A 22,733-nucleotide genomic window follows, 5' to 3' on the forward strand; every position below is an offset into this window, starting at 1 on the left:
ATCCAAAGTCCAATTTCTTATCCGGTCTTAAAGAGGAAGTCCCACAAACACTAAAATCGTCATGCTGGGGGGGGGGGGGGGGGGGGCTGATCGTTGCAGTCGCTTGTTTTTCAACATGTTGAAAAACAAGTGACTGATATAGCAGTGATCTGCTGTCGTCGCTCCGTTGAATAGGAGCGTCGGCAGCAGATGCTGCTATATCCTATGAGCTGCCCGGACGATCAGTGATCACCCGGGCAGCTCCCTGCCGCCCCTCCCGCACTCGCTCGCTGCTGCTGCGTCGAATAGCGGCGGCAGCGAGCGGTGAACAAGGAGCAAACGAACGCTGACCCGTGGAATAGGGCCATAAAGTACAAGAGACAATCTCGGGCTTATTATCAGTAATTTTTATCAGATTCAATCACACGTTTGAATGCCTTTAGGAAAGAGAGAAAAACTTGTCAGATTGCAGTAAATAGAAAACTTCCCCAAAGGAATCCACAGACAAACCGAGGAACTATCAGACATATTCTGCAGAGGGAAGGGATCCCTGTTGGCTTTATGATGTGAAACAAGGTCATTAAAAGTATTAGACAGCTAAGATTTAAACCAGTTAAAGGGGTGTCCCAGACAAAACATACTGAGCCATCCATTATATTTTCCCTGAAAAACCCCTTTAAGGAAAGATTTACCATCAAACTGCAAACCAGAAGCAGTGCTGCAGTGTGACAGGTACTACACAACCCAATATTTTTGGCTACAGATTATGCAGATAAGTGTAGATTTTTCCTTTTTCTTGGGCATCTGAAAAACATGTCTCAATGAAGAGATAGCTGGCCACTATGTAACGGCAAGCGTTTATTGTACCCTGGCACTTCATGCATGAAAGGTGTCAGTGTTGCTTTAATAAACCAACCAAATTTCTCCTTTTAGGTTTATCCCTAGGCTCAGGATATCATGTAGCATGCTGCTGTTAAAGGACAACTCTGGCCAAAATGAAAACACTGCTGAAGGCAGGGGAGTGCCGCATTACCACTCCCGGACTTCTGCAGCTACCGTTCCTGCCACATCATGACCTGACACTGATTGACTGAGCGGGTACTTTCCCTGGGTCATGATGTGCCTGGAATCTGGGAGAAACTGGAGCCCGGTGGCAGTCAGGTTGCTGGTGAAATGACACAGGGATGGGTAAGTATATATTTTATGTTCCTGCAGCCAGCCCCCCCCCCCCCCCCCCCCGCCTTCAGCAGTGTTTTTAATTTTTACCAGACTTCTTTAAAGCGAATGTACCCTCAGCCTTTAGTATTACCCATGTATAGATTGGGCCAGCGCAGACAAGCCGATACCGTGGTCCTTTTCTTGAACTGCGGCCCGATTCCGTGTACTGTAAAATTGAATTTTGGGAGGGCTCTGTTCTATTCACGGGTACCAGGCTGGGGGTGAAGCACTGGAGACAGGCTGACCCGCCCCAAGTTGGAGGAAACCCCCTCCCCTCTATGACGCATCTCCATTAGAATCAAAGGAGCCGCATCATAGAGGGGCAGAGGTTTTCTCCCACTGGGTGGCGGGTAGGCCTGTCTCCAGTGCTTCACCCCCAACTTGGTACCCGTGAACAGAACGGCGTTGTACACGGGAACCGTGCCGTGGTTAAAAAAAAGGACTGCGGCACTGGCGCCATTCTATACATGGGTAATATTTAAATCGATGTATACATTCGCTTTAACTAACCTTTTCTTAACTGCAGGTAAACAATAGCTTTTAAGAATGCTGCCCAAGTCAAGAAAAATATAGTAATGTATATCTGTCCCCCACTGTGGTTTCCCCCTCGGTACTGGATTCTATATGTTGGGGGGGGGGGGGGGGAGCATAAAGGATTTTGTAGATGTTTATTAGAACCAGGACACAAAGTAGAAGAAATCACATGTATTTGTTTTTGTGTCTGTAAATTAATATGACTTGTAGAGATGAGCAAATTTACAGTAATAGTGAAGCGCTTTGTATCTCTGCAATCCGCTCATCAGCCGGCTGCCTGATGGAAACTGGGAGAAGTTTCCCAGGACTGGATCCTGCTTTTCCAGGCCCCCGGCAAGGAGCATCAGTCAGTTAAAAGGCAGCAGGCTGATACGCAGATTTACAAGATAATTAAGAGCTTCACTTTGTTATTACTGTAAATGAGCTCATCCCTAATGACTTAAAATACTTTCTGTTGTTTTTCTGCTTTAATTTTAATCAAAGTGAAATGTCGTGACCTTTTGGGAAAAAAAAATAGGAATTCGCACTATGGCATAAGTAGTAACTGTTGTTTACAGAGGTCCTTTTATACACACAAAAAAGTCTAAAATTTGATATAATCTATCATAGGTGAGGTACAGCAGCACTATACGAGCTAACAATGACATCAAAAGTGACATTATATAAAGTATCTATGTAGAAAAAAAATAAACACAAACTCTGATTGACACAAGGCGACGTTTTCTCTGTGGTTCTGAAAAGTAAGCGTGTATAGGTGTATTTTCATGGTTTGTCTATTTTTAGGATACTTAAAAACTATTTCTTTCCTTGCATTTACATTAGTTCCAAACTGTGTTTGATTTCTCTTGATTTTCGGTGAAGTTTTCCCATCTGTCATTACATCACATGATTTACAGACTCCAGCCACCGTCAATGATGTGCGCATTACCAGTAACATAGGCAGACTAAAGAGGCAGAAAAAATAACATTTATCTTAGAATACAATGAGATAGCAACAAATATACCACGAGAATGCAGAACCTATAAAAAATCTGTGTTTTTTACACTGTTAAAAATCAATAGGGGAGAACAAATTAGAATATATTGGGTCCTCGGTTTGCATCTGGACATTTTCATGACCTTCCTGGATCTGTGTTTTTCCTCCAGATACTCCAATATTCCCCCACACACCAAAAAAATAATAATAAATTGGGGGGGGTGGGGGACCCATTCATTGAAATGGGTGAACCATACTGCACTATGGATTGCACAATGGCTTGCTCTTTTTTCTTGCAGCACAGATCATGGCCCCAACACGAACCATAACACCTACGGATGTGTCTATAGGGCATAGGTCCGCAAATCCTGGTGGTAAATGGGCCTTAAACAATAAAGGGGCCAAAACAATAATAGGCAATATAAAAAATCACCTTTCACATAAATAAAAATGTTAGTCTCTTAAAACGTAAAATTTGTTAAAGGGGTACTATGGAGAAAGCGTTTTTTTTTTTTTTTTTTAAATCAACTTATAACGAAAGCTATAACGATTTGTATAACTTCCAGTACTTATCAGCTGTTGTATGTCTTACAGGAAGTGGTATATTCTTTCCAGTCTGACATAGTGCCACTTCTAGTAGTAGGATTTGCTATGGTTCTAGACAGTTCCTGTGACGGACGAAGGTGACAGCAGAAAACACCCTGTCAGGCTGGAAAGAATACACCATTTCATGCAGGACATACAGCAGCTAATAAGTACTGGAAGAAGTAATTTACAGATCTGTAGACCTTTCTGACACCAATTGATTTAAAAACATCTTTTTGTCCTGGAGTACTTCTTCAAAACATGTTTCCATGTTTTTCAGGCTATATAGGACAAACACCTGCAAAGTGGCAATATTTAATCAGAACTTCCTTTAAAATATTTCCGCAAACAAGTCACATATTCTTCCTATGACTTAGTCATACATTATTTTTATTTCAACATTTGTCAAGAACCAAATGTACAAGTACAAAAGTGTACGAAGAAATCATAAGGCTCAAAAACAAAGTACAGAATGGGCCCCACTCCCCATACATTGCTCCACTGGGTATTACAGGTGGGCCCCACTCCCCATACATTGCTCCACCGGGTATTACAGTTGGGCCCCACTCCCCATACATTGCTCCACTGGGTATTACAGGTGGGCCCCACTCCCCATACATTGCTCCACTGGGTATTACAGGTGGGCCCCACTCCCCATACATTGCTCCACTGGGTATTACAGGTGGGCCCCACTCCCCATACATTGCTCCACTGGGTATTACAGGTGGGCCCCACTCCGCATACATTGCTCCACTGGGTATTACAGGTGAGCCCCCAATCCCCATACATTGTTCCACTGGGTATTACATGTATTTCCAGGGCCCAGTGCAAAGACCTCAAGAGTGGCCCCACAACGGTAAAAGAAAAAGGCCCAAAAACATAATTTTATGGTCGTAACACTAGTATGTTTGGGGATTAGGGGATGTGTTCCTATTGTGCTTGATAGAACATTTTAGGAAAATGCAGCTGTTTTAGGGATGAAAAGATCGGCTAAACTACAGAAGGAGAGGTCGCTCCACGTCTAAGCCAACTTTCTGCCCAGTCTGCAGCAAAGATGATAGCTGTAAGCGCTCGCTTGCTACTCTTTCCCCGCTCGCTGCTGCCGCTATTCCATGTGTCGGCAGCGAGTGGGTGAGTACAGCGGGGGCCGTGGGGAGCTGCCTGGGTGATCGCTTGATCGTCCAGGCAGCCCATAGCAGATTGCAGTGGTCTGCTGCCGCTGCTCCTGTTCCACAGAGTGATGACAGCAGATCGCAGCTATATTAGTCGTTTGTCTTTAAGCATGTTAAAAGACTAACGACAGCAGCAATCAGCCGACATCGTTCATGTTGGCTGATCGTTGCCTTCTATTACTCAAAACGAAAATCGTCTTGTTGCTTCGATTGTAGCTGGGCTTCATATGGTCACCAACCTTATGTGTAACTGCCCAGAGTGACACTCCAATACCTGGAGTCCATACAGAAGGGCCTCGATCCCAGATGCTTCTGGTTGGGATCATCTATCCATATTGTTCACTCCGGCTTGGAACTGAGAGTGCCCTGGAACACGCTGCGGTGAAGGAGGTGTGTATGTGCTCTCTGTAGAGTTGTGTCTATACATCTGCACAACTCCTCTAGGTGAGCGAAACCACAAATTCCTATTGTTTTATTGACTGACTAAAGGCCCTATTACACTAAACAATTATCAGGCTGATCATTGCTGACGTTTGTCTTTTAACATGTTGAAAGACAAACGACCAGGAGAGCAATGATCTGCTGCCGTCGCTCCGTGGAATAGGAGTGGCAGCAGCAGACCGTCGCTTTGCTCTATGGGCTGCCCGCACAAATTAGTAATCACCTGGGCAGACCCCCCGCAGCTCTCCGTGGCCCCCCTGCACTCAGCAGCGGCAGCGAGAGGGGTACGAGGAGCAAATGAGCACTGTCAGCACTCGTTTGCTCCTCAACATCGCCCGTGAAATAGGGGATTAAGATTTACTACACCAGAAGGCGCACCCGGCTTTTTTTTCGTCTACTCTTCCCTTATTTGTTTGGGGGAGCTCTTGATCTAAATGAAAATTGACCACTCTCTAGCGTCCGTTATGCCCTAATGGACATTTACCTGTACCATCTGGCTGGACAGCCGAGACTCTTCCGACCATGGGTCAGACTCCCTAATAGTGATTATTATCTTGCCCACTATCTGGGCCTATACTCATTAAGGCCACTCCCCGAAGGCCTCCCACGCATTCACTAAAACGTGGCCGGTATCAACAATTTTAGGGGTATCTTGGCTGACCTATAGAGATGAGCGAACCTCGAGCATGCTCGAGTCGATCCGAACCCGAACTTTCGGCATTTGATTAGCGGTGGCTGCTGAACTTGGATAAAGCCATAAGGCTATGTGAAAATCATGGATATAGTCATTGGCTGTATCCATGTTTTCCAGACAACCTTAGAGCTTTATCCAAGTTCAGCAGCCCCAGCTAATCAAATACCGAACAATGTGGTTCGGATCGACTCGAACCCGAACCTGGTTCGCTCATCTCTACTGACCTAACCTTATGAAAAATGGCTGATATATTATCTATTCTCATAATTGTCTAGGTTTGGTAATCTCAATAGAGGACCTACCTCATCAGAAGCCAGGTATACACACAGGTGAGCAACTTCCTCTGCTGTGGCCATTCTACCAGTCTTCTGCCTTGCAAGGAAGTCCTTTAAAGCCTACTCAAACCACAGGAAAAATTTTAAACACTAAAAACACTGCATATAAACCATATCAGCTAGATAGATAATGTCATGTTCTTACTTGCTCAGGGTTCGGCCTGGCTTGGATCCTTTCTCTTAATGATGGTGTATCCACAGTCCCTAAATAACATTGATAAGTTAATACAAATTTTAGCCATTGTTTTTTTTTTATAAATAATCAGTTTCTACCCCTATAAAGAAGAGGTCTAAACAGCTTGAACCTTTAATTTTAAGGACCCATGACGTACCAGCATGCCATTAAGTCCACAAGCTCTATGAAGCTAGCTCTGGAGCTGAGCTTGCTTCTTAGAGGGTGAGGACCGGCTGGGTCCTCACCGTTAATGACAAGTAGTAGCTACCTAACAGCATCCAGTTATAGTCTTCAATCTTTATTGACAGCCAAGCTTAAATAAATACGACGTTTCGACCCCTGTGGGACCTCCTCCATACAAGTTACGTAAACCCACTTGGGGATCGTCGGTCTTCCATCTACAGTACCTACTACCAGTACATCAGGGTCCAACGGTGCTGCTGACCTCTCCTTCATTTTTGAGGGATTCAATAACCTCTTAAAGGAGAAGTCCGGGGTCCAACATGTTTTTTTAAAACAGTCTCGGCTGCTGACTCGGCCGGTGATTGGCTGAGCGGCATCTCACTGCAGAGATGGCTTCAGAAGCTTCAGCAGAGGCTGTGGTAAGAAGCTTGAAGGACCCCGGGGAGTGGTGAAGTATAGCTTTATTATTTTCTCTGAACTTTCATTGGCCGACAACAGTGCACCTCCTATTACATGCAACTATGGGCGGTTAGCAGCCGATGATTTTCAAAACTGCTGAAAGGCAATGATCAGCCGATGATCGAGTCCTCAGCTGATCGTTCTCTTTATTACACATATCTGCCCGATTCGGCCTAATAGGGCAGATATTTGCCCCATGTAATAGGGTCCTTACCCGTCCTACTCCCTCACCTGTTTTGCTGGTTTTCCGAGCACTCATGTTTTTCTTTCCTACTTCCGCTAGACTGTTTGACCAGCATATGGCCTCTCAGCAAAGACAGAATTTACATGCTGAGCAGGCATTTCCAGCAGCACAACATGTCAGCGGAGGCAGGCAAGAAGCCTGGTCAGGAAACTGGCAGCAACGGGAGAGCAGGGTGGGTAAGTATACCGGTTTGTTACCCTTCACATTTTATTCTGGAATAGTATTTTACTTACCTGGACATACACAGTTACACCGTATTCCTTGCTCAATGAAGTCTGCAGCAACAGACTTAGTCAAGCCAATGACTGCAGCTTTTGAAGTGCTATATACACATCTGTTTACTACTCCTGGAAGGCAAAAATACATAGTTACCAGAAGAACAGTATAACCCACTATAATATAACACACATGGCCAATGGACACAATATCAGCAGCTGGGCCCTTACCGCTAATGACAAGCAGTAGCGATCGCACTGCAGCCCATCAATAACCCTATAAACACAGCGATCGAGCAGCTGCAGGGGTCCCAGTTATTTTCCCTGTCTGCCAGAGGCCTCTTACTTACCTCTGTGTGGTCTGATCCTTGATCTTCTCATAGAGTCTACCTCAGCCAGGAGGCGGGATGATTCAGCATGTATTTTACCTGGGTGAAATACCTTTAAGGTTGGGTCTGGAGATTCCCTTTATGTTCACACAAGACGGAAATACTGCAGATATATGTTGCAGATTTTGATTTATGGAAGGTAAAAGGAAAAATCAACAAATCTGCAGCATTTTAGTCCCGCGTAACAAGCTGGTAAAGATTTACTATCAGTATGATGCAGCCATTGGCCAACTCTATCCGGGGCATAGTTTTGTCTGCAATTGACTGCCACATCATGTGGATCTAACCTAAAAACAGACACATAAACAGCAAATGTTTCACTTACAAATGTTTGCCTTAGTGATACTTTCATATCACTGGGTCATTAATTGCTTAAAGGGATCTGGTCAGCCATATTGTGCACCTTCTGTAACAAACATGCCCATTGTCACTATATCTGTTGTGCAGGAATATCCTGCATTTTATCCAAGTGTTATTCATTGCACATCACTACCAGTGTGGTGAGTCAGAAGTCTGAGAAAAGAGTAAAGCTACCAGATTTCTAAGATATTGGATGTGTGGGGAGCAGCAGGAGGGGCCCATTGAAGAGAGTGGTGGTCTGCTGCCGTCGCTCCTATTACAGGGAGCGATGGGCAGCAGAATACAACATGTTGAAAGAAAACGATCAGCTGACATTGTGCATGTCGGCTGATCATTGCCTTTTACCATGACCTATTACAACAAACGATCAGATGGAAGGACGTTAATCAACCAAAGATGGCTGAGAATCGCTTGGTGTTATAGGGCCTTAATCTCTGCTGTCAACAGTATGTGCCAGGGCTCTTCACCTAAACAATGACTTCACATGTTTCTATATGAGACACGGTGGGAGAGATTTATCAAACGTGGAGTAAAGTGAAACTGGCTCAGTTGCCCCTAGCAACCAATCAGATTCCACCTTTCATTTTTCAAAAAGTCCTTGAAGAATGAAAGGTGGAATCTGATTGGTTGCTAGGGGCAACTGAGCCAGTTTCACTTTACACCATGTTTGATAAATCTCCTCCATAATGTACATATAGAATCTGTATGCATTTAAATATACTGTATATTCGTTTGCATAATGCAGTTGGGTGGTCAGTCCAGCTATGATATCTACCTCTGCCCAACTATTCAAGGATAAATAACTAAAGGAAAAATACACACACACAAAGGCACCATGAAAACTGTAATACAGTAAGTAACAAATATGTGAAAACAGCCAAAAAACTGTACATTATATTAACTACTTTTATTTATCGGTTTATACCTTTAATACTGGAGGCTACAGAAGACATGTTGATAATGTTGCCTGATTTTTGAGCAAGCATCTGGAAAAGATACAAAAATACTGGTTTCAATCTTTTAAAAGCTGCTTTCTTCTAGAAATAGTTTAAAGGGGTTATCCAGCACTACAAAAAACATGGCCACTTCCTTCCAGAGACAGCACCACTCTTGTCTCCAGTTCGGGTTCAGGTTTTGTAACTCGGTTCCTTTGAAGTGAATGGAGCTTAAAGCGACTCTGTACCCTCAATCCGACCCTCCAAACCACTTGTACCTTCGGATAGCTGCTTTTAATCCAAAATCTGTCCTGCAGTCCGTTTGGCAGATGATGCAGTTATTGTCATGTAGTGTCCCAGAACAGGAGATTTTTCCCTAATGATAAGTCTGTATCTGTATTTATTTATATTCTGACTGTATCTGTTCTGAAAAGAATAATGGCCACTACAAACTGTTAGTGTTATGTCACCCCCCCCCCCCACTGTTCAAGTTTGGTATTACTCATATTTCTCATACATATTGGTTTATTTGTTGGTTAGTGTGATGATGCAACTAGCCTGGTATCACGTGATCTCCCCGGCTGCCATAGTGACCATAAAAGCCGTTTAGCTCTGACTGGGTTCAGTTGGTCACACCCCTTTTTCTAGAGACTTCCCTCTACCTTCAAGGGGGAAGGACGTGTTTCCTTGCGTCTCCTTAAAAAAAGACGCCACAACCCTGCGGTATCCTATCCATTGTTGGTCTGAAGTATTCCTGTCTAGTCCAGATCATCCTGACTCTTCAATTCTCATATCTAAGATCTGGGTATCGTTTCCAGTCGCAGCCGCTCCGTCATTGTTAACAGCAAGTATCCTGTTCATCCTGTTTACCCAGCATCGTACTCCCGTGACTACTACGCCCATCATTTAATTGTCACTCACTTAAAGTAACGCTACTACACCACGGCCTATCATCCCAGCATCATCTACTACCATCAGTTAAATTTAGGTTTACTTCAATCCTGGCTGCGTCCAGAGAGAGAGACTGTTGCTATTAGTAACCACCGAGTTAATAAACGTACAACTACAGTTGTTTCTAAACCCTGGCATTGGTCTGGTTATTAGTGCCTTGACTAAGGACAACGAAAAATCGTGTGGTGTAACGGGGTCCCGCTTGGACAGATGCCCGTTAGTTAGTCAGCTCCCCTTGTGCCATAACCGTGACATAATACCTGGCCAATGATTAACTGGGCTAAACCTGCCATCAGTAACTACTACTCCCAACAAGCTGCCCTGGCTCACCACATGCTAATTTTGGCGTCACGAACAGGTTTCTGAATACAGTGTGCCTACTCCGGATATCCCCGAAAGTGTACTACAAACCCCAGAAAGATGTCTATTGTACTTTATTGGGCCCTGTTGTCTTGGAATTACTGGCTGCGTCATATCTTAGAGAAGAAGAGGTTAACGGCCATACCACCAAAGCGCGAAAATCACTAGGCACCATAGACTTTGCTGGCACTCTCCCTGATTGGCCCTTACAGTCTGCTGACGTCACTGTTGCTGGGCAGGATGGTGGGCCGAGTTGCCAGTCTCTTCGCTCCTCCTCCTCTTTCCTCACAAGCCCGCCAGTAATAGGATGGCGGCCCAGGAGGAGTGCGTTTCTGTCGCTGCTGCTCCGGTGTTACTAGGGTGGCCTGAAAGCCTACCGGAGCTGGACCCGGCCTGCTTGCTGGCCCCACTCCCGTCCGACAACGATTCCAGCTGGGGCTCCACTGCGTCGGACGACGAGGATCACAGTCGGGCCTCTACCTCTGCCTCTGCTGACCAGGCCGAGGGACCTCCATCTGACGCCAGTCCCTCTCCGGGACCCGGCCGCTCCAGCGAGTCTGACCTGGCTTTCTCCACCGGGGAATCCGCATCGCTTAAGGGTGACTCGGACGTGAGTAACCTGGCTCCATTATCCCCCGTTCTCAGCCCTAGAGAGGGAAGCGCAATCAAGGGCTCCAATTTTACGGGCTCATGGCGGCCTCATAAAAAAGTTATTTTAAAATTGCAGCCCCTTGCCCTACGGGCGTATCTGTGCCCTAACTTTGCACCACCCCCTCCGTCCCTCCTCATCATTAGGAATGCTCCAGGCAGATTGTCTCCTATTCACCACCTGTGTTACCACAGCACGTGGGCTGGATCATTAAGACACCTGTACAATGTTCAAACAGGAGTAAATGTTCCAGTGGCATTCCTAATGATGAAGTGGGTGGGGAGGAGGGACAGAGGGGGTGGTGCAAAGTTAGGGCACAGATACGCCCATAGGGCACGGGGCTGCAATTTTAAAATAATTTTTTATGACAATAACTGCATCCCCTGCTAAACAGACCCCAGGACAGATCTTGTATTAAAAGCAGCTATCCGAAGGTACAAGTGGTTTGGGGGGGGGAGGGGTCAGATTGTGGGTACAGGGTCGCTTTAATTGCAAACCCCACCTGACCTGGAGCCAAGAGTGGTGCTGTCTCTGGAAGAAAGTGGCCATGTTTTTGTAGTGCTGATTAACCCCTTTAATACCTGTCCATGGTGTCAGCTTGTGAATAGGGACAAGCTGCAATACCACACAGTTTCCAGAAGAAAGCTCTTTTTATTTGTTTACACGTCTTTTATAAATCTTTAATATAGGCCAAACATGACCCAGACGGCAAACTAGCCAGATATAACCAATATAATCACGTTGGGTGTCATTTATGTAATTTACACCCAGCACTCTGATCCAACAGAGTTGGCAATACCATCCAAATCGTTAACCCCTTAGATATCGTTTTGTCTGATGAAAGTGGGGCACCAATGGGATGTCATAGCAGCCAGAGGTCTTACAAAGGCCTTCAAGCCTACAGTGGCTTTTATGCCAATTACCAAAGCACTAGAAAGGCAATCAATTATTAAAGCTATTGAATATATTATAGGAGTTATCCTGTAAATAGGGTAAACATTTAAATCTTGGGATAACCCTCTTTTTGGTGTGATTACACAGAGAGATTTATCTGACAGATTTTTGAAGCAAAAGCAAGGAATGGATTTGAAAAGAGGAGAAATCTCAGTCTTTCCTTTATGACCTGTTCCCTGTTTATAGTCTATTCCTGGCTTTGGCTTCAAAGATCTGTCAGATAAATCTCTCTGTGTAAACACACCAAAACAATAATTGATATGAACCTGAAAAAAAGCTTCTTAAAGAAGAAGTCAGAAAAATGTTTACATTTGCCAGCAGGCGGCGGTGGGACATTATAAGCAAGTGTTTCTTACCTCTTTCTGTTTCCCTGATGTGCCACATGACAGGCACCAGGACCCTGGCTGGAACTCATTTTCCCCCGAGTTCCAATGTCGTCACAAGTCTGGGGGAAAGTGCTTAACCCGGCTCATTGATTGCCCCATCAGCCAATCAGACACTGTAGCGGTGTCCCGCCCTAATCAATGATTGGTTGAACCAAACTAAGTCATGATGTCGCTGGAGCAGAACCTGGCGGGGGTCCTGGAGTGGCAAGGCAGTGCTTTGGGAACACAGGGAGAGGTAAAGGCCCTATTCCATTGAACGATTATCGTCCGTATTCGGCCGATAATCGTCCCGTGGAATAGAAGGCAACAATCAGCCGACATCGTTCATGTCGGCTGATCGTTGCAGTCGTTTGTTTTTTAACATGTTGAAAAACAAGCAACTGATATAGCAGTGATCTGCTGCCGTCGCTCCTTGGAATAGGAGCGGCAGCAGCAGACGCTGCTATCCTCTATGGGCTGCCCGGACGATCTAGCGATTATTATGTCCCTCCCTGACCCTGCCTGCTGGGAATTTTTAAATATCGCCGGACTTTAACCTTTAACTGATAAAATAAAAGATACAGCTACGTAAAAACTTTTTGCCCTTGAAATATGAAGGTATCATAGGTGTTCTATAAATAATAGAAGTTCAGCAAAAAAAATGCAGTTGCAAAACTCAGGAGACATGAATGTTTGGTTATTTCTTCAGTCAGTTGCTCTGATATTTTTAGTAACCACTCCACTGCATGAATGATTGAGAACAATGTGAACTTACTTTTGGCAGGAATGTTTTTATCATGAGATACATACTCCGCACATTGAGATTCATAGTGAAATCCCAATCTGCCTCCTCACAATCCAGTATAGATCCATGGTGAACGAAGCTGGAAGAAAACACCGGTTAAGGTGTAAACAAGCTTTAAGCATATCACTATGCAACAAACATTAAAGGAACACTCCAGACATAATACATAGCACTGCATTACCCTACTATGCATCCAGAAAGGGATGGCGAACTACATAAAGTTTAACAGAACAAAGAGAATTCCATACACAGAGGTTCCATTTTACTTACCCTGCAACATTGAAGAGAACATCAATTCTTTCAATCTCCTGGCAGAGTTTTTCAATCTGCTCCTTCTTTGTGACGTCTAATACTCTGGTCTGAATACCTGGGGTAATTGTATGAATAATATGTTTATTGATTCAAGTTATAAAGTGTAGCTTTTTATCTCTATTTTTGCTAAATAACCTGGGCACCATAACATTGCCCAAGTCTCAATATAACAGAATTGTTCTTATGGATTTGTTGGCTATAACTTAAAGTGAATGTACCATCAGATACATTGCCTCCTGGTTCCCGCACTCAGCACCGTTCTTTTGCTGTGCACCGGCCCGGCTCTATGCACTGGAGACGGGCCGGCCGCCCCGCCTCTGTGACAATATCCTTTCCGCTCTGTGAGGCAGCGCCATTGGAACCAAACCCTGAATGCCGGTGCTGATCGGCTAATATAAGATTAAAAAAAAAAAAGAGAGAGATGCACCTGATGTTACATTCGCTCTAAAGGACAACTCAGGTGATTTCTTTCCCCTGGTAATTAAAACACAATACAAAGTTATAAAACTTTCTGCCCCTCTTCCCTGTCTGTGCCCTAGGCCTGCACCACCTCTCCGTTCCTCCTCATGATTAGGAATGCCCCTGGGCAGGATTTCTCTTATTCATCACTTGTCTGAACACTGAACAGGTGCCTTAACGATCCAGTGTTCAGACAAGTGATGAATAGGAAAAGTCCTGCCTGGGGCATTCCTCATGGTGAAGAGGGCAGGGAGGAGGGACGGAGAGGCCTAGGGCACAGACACTCTAGGCAAGCATAATTTGACACACAGCTGCAAGTGTAAAAGATATTTGGTAGGACAATAACTGCATAACCTGCCGAACAGACCCCAGGACAGATCTTGGATTAAAAGCAGCTACAAGCAATTTGGGGTGGGGGTGGGGCAGATTGAGGATACAGAGTCGCTTTAAGAAAAAGGCTCATATTCAATAGACAGGACTATTTAAATAAACCAGATATGGCCGGAATTGTATTTACCAGCCCTAGCTAGCCATGTGCTTAGTTACAGCACTGCTGACAGATTCGCTTTAAGGAATAACCAGGGGTAGGTAACAACCTTTGTATGATTCAAGAGCTTTCAACTTTTCTTCATTGATGTCTGTTGCAATCACCTTTGCTCCTTCTTTAGCAAATGCCTAAAGGCAAGAATAGCAATAAATAACATAGCACTACTAATATTGTTTACATAGTATTGTCAAACAATGACCATCAGCAGAAACATTTTATATCTTATATGATTCATTTTCACATCATATGTTCAAGAGTTGGGCAAGACATCCCGGCTACCCACCTATTATAGGCATGAACACTAAATATTAGTTTTGAGTGAACTGGCTAAACCCGAACCCTTAGCATCTGACTCTTGGTGGCTGGAAAAGTAGGATGCAAACATGGCTGCATCCCACTTCTCCAGCGACCAGGAGTTAAATACGTCTACCCGAACATTTGGCATGCTCGCTCAACACTACCAATTATTAGTCAAAGCACCAAATTATCTATACATCTTTGCACCTAATAATCTGCTTAACCCCTTCAGGACCTAGCCATTTTTGGCCTTTTCCCAACTGTTTCCACCAAGGCTACTGGTAAGAGCTGGGTACCAGTAGTCCTTGAGTGTCAAAATAGGCTGTTATTATTACGCTGGTGAGGGCCAAAATAAATTACCCTTCCCACTCTGGTACTACTAGGCTGCTGCTGTTTTATTTAAATTATAAATAAAAATAAAAAAAAAAGCTTGCAGGGTTCCCTGCATTTTCATAACCAGCCAGGTTAAAAAACCAAACAGCAGCAGCCTAGTAGTATCAGGGTTGGGAGGGCCATTTATTTTCGCCCTCACCAGACTAAAAATAACACCCCCACACCCCTTGTTAACCATTTTATTTAAACGAAAAAACAAAATGCACACAACACAAACACAGAAAGAAAAAAGGCAGGAGTAGAACACCCAAAATTTTGTCAGATGTTCTGCACCTAACAATATGCAGCATCTTGCCAGATGCTGCTTACAGTTTTGCATACAAGGGGTTAAGTGAGGATGCATGGTATCCACACATAACCCTTTGGGTGCCAGACTGAACAATGTGGCCCCTAGGCGCTTAAATGAGGATGCATTGCATCCACACTTAACCCCCTGGGGGCCAGATTGATCTCATACTGTACCCATCCCAGCAATGAAGGTTAAAGGACACCTGTCACCCCCGTGCCGGGGTGACAGGCTCCCGACCCCCTGTTAGATCCCCCTATACTCACGTGATCCCGCCGGGTCCCGCTTCCTGATGCGGTCGGGTCACGGAGATTTCAGCGCCCGAAGCCCGGCGCGCGCGCTGACAGCAGGGTCAGACGCCCATAGAGAATGAATGGGGAGTCCGATGCTCCGTCATTCTCTATGGGCATCGGACCCATCTCTCAGCACGTGCGCCGGGCTTCGGGCGCTGAAATCTCCGTGACCTGACCGGCTCAGGAAGCGGGACCCGTCGGGATCACGTAAGTATAGGGGGATCTAACAGGGGGTCGGGAGCCTGTCACCCCGGCACGGGGGGGTGACAGGTCCTCTTTAAATGCCTCCCTTCCTTGCTGGTATGGGTGCAGTGCAGAGGCGGGAGTGTTCATACTCACCTCTGATGTCTTCCTTTTTCACCAGAGCCTGGTAAACTAAGCTAGAAGTGTGCAGGGCTCTGGCTCTTCAAATATAATATCAGCCAAGCAGCGGCAGTAGCTGGAACATCGCTGCAGCCACTGATTGGCTGAACAGTTCAGCCAACAGCAGCTGCAGCCGAGTCCCAGCTCGGCCGCTGAGTGACAAAAGAAGGGGAGAAGACTAGAAAGTAAGTTAACCCTCCCCTGGACACTCCCGTCCTCCCGTAATGGAGCACAGTCTGGCCCACAGGGGGTAAATTTAACCCCCTGGGGACCAGACTGTCACCCTCTGGACCCCCTCCCACCCGGCAGACCACAGTCTGGCCCACATGGGGTTAGGTTAAGAGCACAAACTTCCCCTTTCAGACTTTCACCAGACAAAACCTGTTTTCTTTCTATGCTAACCTGTGCATGTTGATGCGTACACAAAATGTATGCTGCTGAAAATGGCAGTTTCTTCAAATATTGTTATAAATTTACCAGAGGTGATCGCACACTTTAACTAATTGTCTAGATTGTGATCTACCTGGCTGGTAGACTTACAATGGCTGCAGCCTGCCCGATCCCCTGTGCAGCTGCTGACAGCACAATTACTTTTCCATCTAGACGACCCATTCTACCTGAAAGAGACACAGACTGAAACAATAGAAAAGGAAACATGCATATGTACGTGTAATAAAAGCCATAAATTTTCTCCACCTCGACGGCCATTGAATGGGCTGGCCTAAAGGTCTAGGCCCCAATCCCTCTAGGTTGGCCCATACCAATGGCCGCTGAGTTGACGCCTATGCAATGATGACATCATGAAGGGGTGGAGTCTACAGTGATGACAATTTTTTCGCTTTAAGCCGTTTACCATGGTGTGAGATAAGGGATGTGATCATTTAATAGTTCAGGCAATTCCACAAGTGGCAATAGCAGATTTTTTTTATTTATTTTCTTTCTAGAATGGGAAAAGGAGAGTGGTTTACACTTTTATTATGGGGATTTTATTTTTATGAATACATTTTTTTTTTTACATACAAATTTGTAGTTCCCCTAGGGGACTCCTATGATTGCTCATAGAGATCAATGCAGTACACATGGACTAAGCGCTCTCTGTACCCTGTTAGCGGAGCTTTTTTTTGCTGAACTAGCCCCTTAAAGGGAACCTGTCACCGGGGACGCAGGTACAGAGCCCGCCCAAAACCCCGTTGCAGCCCCCTGATACCTACCCTTTTTGACGAGTCCCACTCCTGGAGCCGATCCCAGAATGAAGATATCAGCGGCTGAAGCCACTCACGTGCGCTGCTGAGGTGATTCCGACACCCATAGAATGAATGGAGCCGTCATTCTCTATGGGCATCAGACTCATCTCAGCGGACGCGCTCACCGCTTCGGGCGCTGATATCTTCGTCCCGGGACCGACTCCAGGAATGGGACTTATCGGAAAGGGTAGGTATCAGGGGGCTGCACCGGGGGGTCGGGCGTACTCTGTGCCCGCGTCCCCGGTGACAGGTTCCCTTTAAGATACAGCGCTCTGAATCACGCCCAGAGGACTGAGAAATCTATGGATAAAAGATATCGGTGCTTATGGTGAAGTGGGTCCGCATTACATGGCTGTTACATCTCCCACACTGCTAAAAAGCATATTGATTAATCATCCTGGTTTTATAAGAAATTGGCAGAGCCGTGTGACTGAGACAGGGAAATTAGACTATGATCTCCATTGGGACAGGATCTGATTTTAGTGATAATAGTCAGTGTACAGCGCCGCAGAATATGTTGGCGCTTGGGAAACACTATGAAAGAAATTCACTTGTCAGAAGTCAAAGGGTCTGTGATTTAAAAAACAGGCTGCAGACAATATACAAAGTAATAGCAGTAACAGTGATCAATCTTATCCCCCATAGCAAACAATCACCTTAGACTGTAATGATGTTACACCATACCGGTAAGTATTGTCCCCTAGGAGTCCTGGCTATCCCTTCTATGTACATAGCAGCTGACTAGTTGCTACAAGCACTAAGTAACAGTACACACTATAGATCAATAAGCAAAGCACAGACCTGTATACGCGGCTTCCGGATAACCAATACTGCCGAGCTTTGGACTATGAGCGGTCACATGACACAAAGGAACCAGTCCCTGCTGAATCAGCATGATAAGAGCGCGTTACATGTGCTCACAGAGACACGGACGCCACCTAGTGTTGAAAACTATGTAAAACAATTCTCAGGTCGAAAATTGTGCACATTTCCTCGGTTTTGTTATAGTCTTGTCAGCAGTCTATCAGGAGCTTGGAAAAGCCTCTTTGACTCCTTGTAAATTTTTCTACACCATGGAAACATAGCTAGATATATGAAAGTTGCCAAGTGTCTCCTTGAGCTAATAGCTATCTAACAGCCTCAGCAGTTTGGAAAGTGAATTACAGCTGACAGATTCCCCTTATGCTGCGTTTACACAAAGGGATAATTGCCCAATCGATCGTTTAATGATTTTAAAGCAACGATTTGGTTTTTATAACAATCAGCGCTTAGACGAATAAATCGTCAGAAAAATCGTTTGAAAATTTGTAAGAAAAATCGTTATTTCGATCATTTTTAAGATCACTTAAGCCCATCTTTTACATATGGTAAATCGGTGAAAGCGATCTTCGAATTTTCAGCGAACGACGATTTAGGAACATGTTGAAAGATCAAAATGAACGATTTCTCGCTCTTCATTTGATCGTTTGCTGTGTTTACACGGTACGATTATCGCTCAAGTGCGATCGTTTATGCGAAAATTCGAACAATAATCGTTCCGTGTAAACGCAGCATAAAATACATTGTTATCGGCTGCACGTTCTGCTTACACAATGAATGATAATTAACGATGATATTCTTGCAGACACGTTAGCAGTCACTTTTTGAAGTTAGGGTCTAAAAAAATGTATTGACTAGGGTGACAACTTGTTGACTGGATCAGAGCATTGACAAAATGTCAGGTCTTATGGGGTGTTCCCAGAAGAAAGTTTTAGTATCTACCAAAAAGAGGCTGAGAAGGGATATCACAGGGCCTGGGCAGTGCGCCTCCAGCTTGAACACGTCTGACTGTCCCAGAGCTGCAGCGTACAGACAGCAGAATTCCGCGGACATTATCCGCAAGAATTCCTCAGTATGAACCCGCCCTTTATGGGTAGCCGGTTTCAGAGATGTTAGGACCAGGTAACACTTTCAGTTTCTAGATTTGATATTAGACGTGACCGATTTCCTGCTGGCTTGTAGAGTGGAGATCACTTGACTGAGGAAAGGGTTGTCGGATAAGGTGAAGTCACTTGCTGGGTGTTGTAGTGTGACACCACTCCCGTGGTGGATGGTCCAGATACAGCCAGACCTTAATGGATTGCCACATGACACAAGTGCCTGGTGGGCACACAGGTGTGATGGCACTCTTGCTTTTAGGGTGTAAGCCCGGTTGTACCCTTTACCCCTGTGGTCGGTGTCCCGCTGGATTGCGACCGGGTCCCTTGGGATAGTGTCACAGATGATATAGTCACAGGTGGCCAGAGCGGTGTAATGACCCTCCCGGATAGTAGGACCCGCCACCCACAGAAAGGGGAAGTGTCCCAAGGTTGCGGTGTAAGTGGTGATGAATGACCTGATCTCTGAACATAGGTCAACCAGATCTGTAGGATAAGTGCAGTGTAGGAGATAGTTGTGTCGGTAGAGTTGTGTTGAGGTAGAGTAGCAGAGGATGCCGTGAGAGACATGTCCATTTTTTGGGCAGACGGCAGAATCCACCTGAGCATAGAATGGAGCCTATAGGACAAGCAGAGCGTGAAGCCGGAGCACACTGCGATGGGCGGCGGAACCCACTGCAAGTTATCTGTGAGAATTCCTTAGTGTGCACATACCCTAAAGGCCAAGAAAAAAAGGAAATCTGGAATGCTGGGGACATCAGCATTACACTTGTACTTCTTTGCCTGTTGATCAAGGCTATTGCTGTGGAGTTGTGTGAAAAGACCTTGATATCTTTCCCCTGCAGTAGAGGAACGGTTGTTAAAGGGGCCTTATGTCCGTTACATGCATTTCACGGCCTTAGGCTGCGTTCACACTACGTATATTTCAGTCAGTATTGTGGTCCTCATATTGCAACCAAAACCAGGAGTGGATTAAAAACACAGAAAGGATCTGTTCACACAATGTTGAAATTGAGTGGATGGCCGCCATATAACAGTAAATAACGGCCATTATTTCAATATAACAGCCGTTGTTCTAAAATAACAGCAAATATTTGCCATTAAATGGCGGCCATCCACTCAATTACAACATTGTGTGAACAGAGCCTTTCTGTGTTTTTAATCCACTCCTGGTTTTGGTTGCAATACTGACTGAAATATACGTAGTGTGAACGCAGCCTTATGGTGCGTTTACACAGATTGCTTCAGACAATTTGTCAGATAATCTAAGGCCAGAAATGGATTTGAAAAAGAGAAATTTTAATCTTTCCTTTATGACTTATTCTCTATTTACAGGCTGTTCCTGGCTTTGACTTCAAAAATCTGTCAGATAAATATCTGTGTAAACACATCATCATTACCAATCATTAAAAACACTGCATATATTCCGACAGGCATTAATATCTAACATATTTTTAATGCACTTAAATTTAAAAAGAAAAAGTTGCGTGAAAGTCAAATTTTACAGCAAATGATGCAATTCTTACAAAAAATAGTAAAAGAAAAATGAAACCACCACAATTTGGACAAATCTTGCTAAAATTGTACCATTTTTGGCTGCAAATTATGCAATTTTACAGTGATTGATGAAATTTTCTAGTTGTGCCATTTACCTCAAATTCCTGCCCAGAAATTGCACAATTTTTCCGCTATTGGTGCAAATCCGGCTACATAATTTTTTGACTAGGAATTTTCTGAAAAAAATGGTGCAGCTTTAGCAATAATTGCAGATTTAGCTGTAAAACTACATAATTTGTACTGAAAAAAAAAAAAAAAAAAAAAAATAAATATATATATATATATATATATATATATATATATATATTAAATTAAATTACAGCCCCCTTACTGTGCTAATTCTTTAAGTTTTTCTAAAGGGGTTGTCCAGCAAAAATAGTTTTCTTTCTAATTATCTGGTTTCAGAAAGTTATATAGATCTGTAATTTGCTTCTATTTAAAAATCTCAAGTCTTCCCATACTTATGAGCTGCTGTATGTCCTGCAGAAATTGTTGTTTTCTTTTCAGTCTGACACAGTGCTCTCTGCTGCCACCTCTGTCCAAGACAGGAACTGTCCAGAGCGGCAGCAAATCCCTATAGAAAACCTCTCCTGTTCTGGAAAGTTCCCATCTTGGACAGAGGTGGCCGCAAAAAGAACTGTGTCAGACTGAAAAGGAAAAAAAAAAAAAAAAAAACATTTCCTGCAGGACATACAGCATCTGATAAGTATGGTAAAACTTTAGATTTTTAAATAGATGTAAATTACAAATCTATATAACTGTCTGAAACTAATTGATTTGAAAGAAAAGTTTTTGCTGGACAACCCCTTTAAATCTATGCCCATCAGCCAGACTGTATAGTAAATAATGCAACTTAATCTGGTGGCCCTTTTACAAAACATCCTTCAGAATTTCCCTTTTAGTAAATTGATAAAAATGAGAAGGGAAACCAGGTGCAATATTTATTGAGGTTTTATTGAGTGGACAGACAACATTAAAATCAGACAATAAATAGACGTGAGAACAAGTAGACATTTAGATGAAAGTGAGAAAGGAAACATGAATACCCCATCCATGTGGAAGATCTATATACATATATTTCCAATATTTAAGAACTTAAAACAATATTTAAAGTTTGATTAGTTTCTAAAAACATTTCAGTTACAGTGTACAAAAACTTTTTTTTAATTTATTTTTTTAGTCACTAGTTATTGTAGCCATCGTTGTGCCCATAAACTTCTGTTCTACTAGCCAGTGTTGCAGTCATACAAGCAGAATGTATCTTGGTTGATAGGTCTGGTTTATTGCTTCCTTTTCTTCTTGGGATGGCATATGTAAAAAAAAAAAAAAGCTTAAGATGTCTTACAGTCATTTGGATTTTCAGTTTTTCCTGCTTGATCCCACCAGCTGTTGATGCCACTTCCAGTAGTTGCTCCATATAAATCTGTATCTAAAAGAGAGGAAACTTGTCAGCCCCCAAACATTTCCAGTGGGTCGTGAGAAAAAAACAAACAAAAAAAAAACAAAAACATAAATATTACTAAGCCCAACCCCGCAATGGGTTTACACAGTTTTACGGAAATTCATTTAGAACTTCTATTTAAAAATTGTGGGGGTTTGTAGAATACTTGAAAATTAAACAAAATAGTGTGTGTGTGTGTGTGTGTGTGTGTGAGTGTGTGTGTGAGTGTATCTGTAAACAGCTGTAGGAATCTGCCAGGATTTACAGTGTGAAATACACCAGAAAAGAAGCTACGTACAATACCAAAAGTTGTGCAGTTTTCCCATCTCGCATTATACCCAAACACCACGCTGTGATACTACTATTTACTATTAGTTTAGTTTGTTCTGTTTAGTGAACGCCCTGTTGGCATACATACGATAGAACATGCAGTAACTAGAGATGAGCGAACCGGGTTCGAGTCCATCCGAACCCGAACTTTCGGCATTTGATTAGCGGTGGCTGCTGAAGTTGGATAAAGCCCTAAGGCTATGCGGAAATCATGGATATAGTCATTGGCTGTATCCATGTTTTCCAGACAACCTTAGAGCTTTATCCAAGTTCAGCAGCCCCAGCTAATCAAATGCCGAACTATCTGGTTCGGATGG

At 44.0% G+C, this 22,733-nt stretch overlaps 2 protein-coding genes across 8 annotated transcripts in view; both read right to left on the reverse strand.

The window, feature by feature from the left end:
- Positions 1-370: 370 nt before the first annotated feature.
- Positions 371-18,047, reverse strand: BDH2 (3-hydroxybutyrate dehydrogenase 2). Of its 4 annotated transcripts, none has more exons than XM_069978392.1 (10): positions 17,974-18,047; positions 16,469-16,545; positions 14,346-14,424; positions 13,249-13,345; positions 12,949-13,057; positions 8,885-8,945; positions 7,229-7,342; positions 6,080-6,138; positions 5,902-5,994; positions 371-2,675 (listed from the first exon to the last, which is right to left on the reverse strand). In XM_069978392.1, exons 2-10 carry the CDS (start codon positions 16,538-16,540, stop codon positions 2,622-2,624), a joined length of 738 nt encoding a protein of 245 aa, XP_069834493.1. In that variant the 5' UTR covers positions 16,541-16,545; positions 17,974-18,047; the 3' UTR covers positions 371-2,621. The 4 variants fall into 4 exon arrangements, with proteins under 4 accessions (XP_069834493.1, XP_069834496.1, XP_069834495.1 ...); XM_069978395.1 differs by having other exon boundaries at positions 16,469-16,541; positions 17,974-17,994; XM_069978394.1 differs by lacking the exon at positions 17,974-18,047 and adding an exon at positions 17,857-17,927.
- A 3,531-nt stretch (positions 18,048-21,578) lies between these two features.
- Positions 21,579-22,733, reverse strand: part of CENPE (centromere protein E) — a 53,564-nt gene continuing 52,409 nt past the window's right edge. For all 4 annotated transcript variants that reach the window (XM_069978397.1, XM_069978399.1, XM_069978398.1 and 1 more), the window contains one exon: positions 21,579-22,074. In XM_069978397.1, the coding sequence (XP_069834498.1) occupies positions 21,977-22,074 (98 nt within the window). In that variant the 3' untranslated portion in view covers positions 21,579-21,976. The remainder of the gene's footprint in view (positions 22,075-22,733) is intronic.

Source organism: Dendropsophus ebraccatus, chromosome 7 (genome assembly GCF_027789765.1).
Source record: "Dendropsophus ebraccatus isolate aDenEbr1 chromosome 7, aDenEbr1.pat, whole genome shotgun sequence".
Lineage (NCBI taxonomy): Eukaryota > Metazoa > Chordata > Amphibia > Anura > Hylidae > Dendropsophus > Dendropsophus ebraccatus.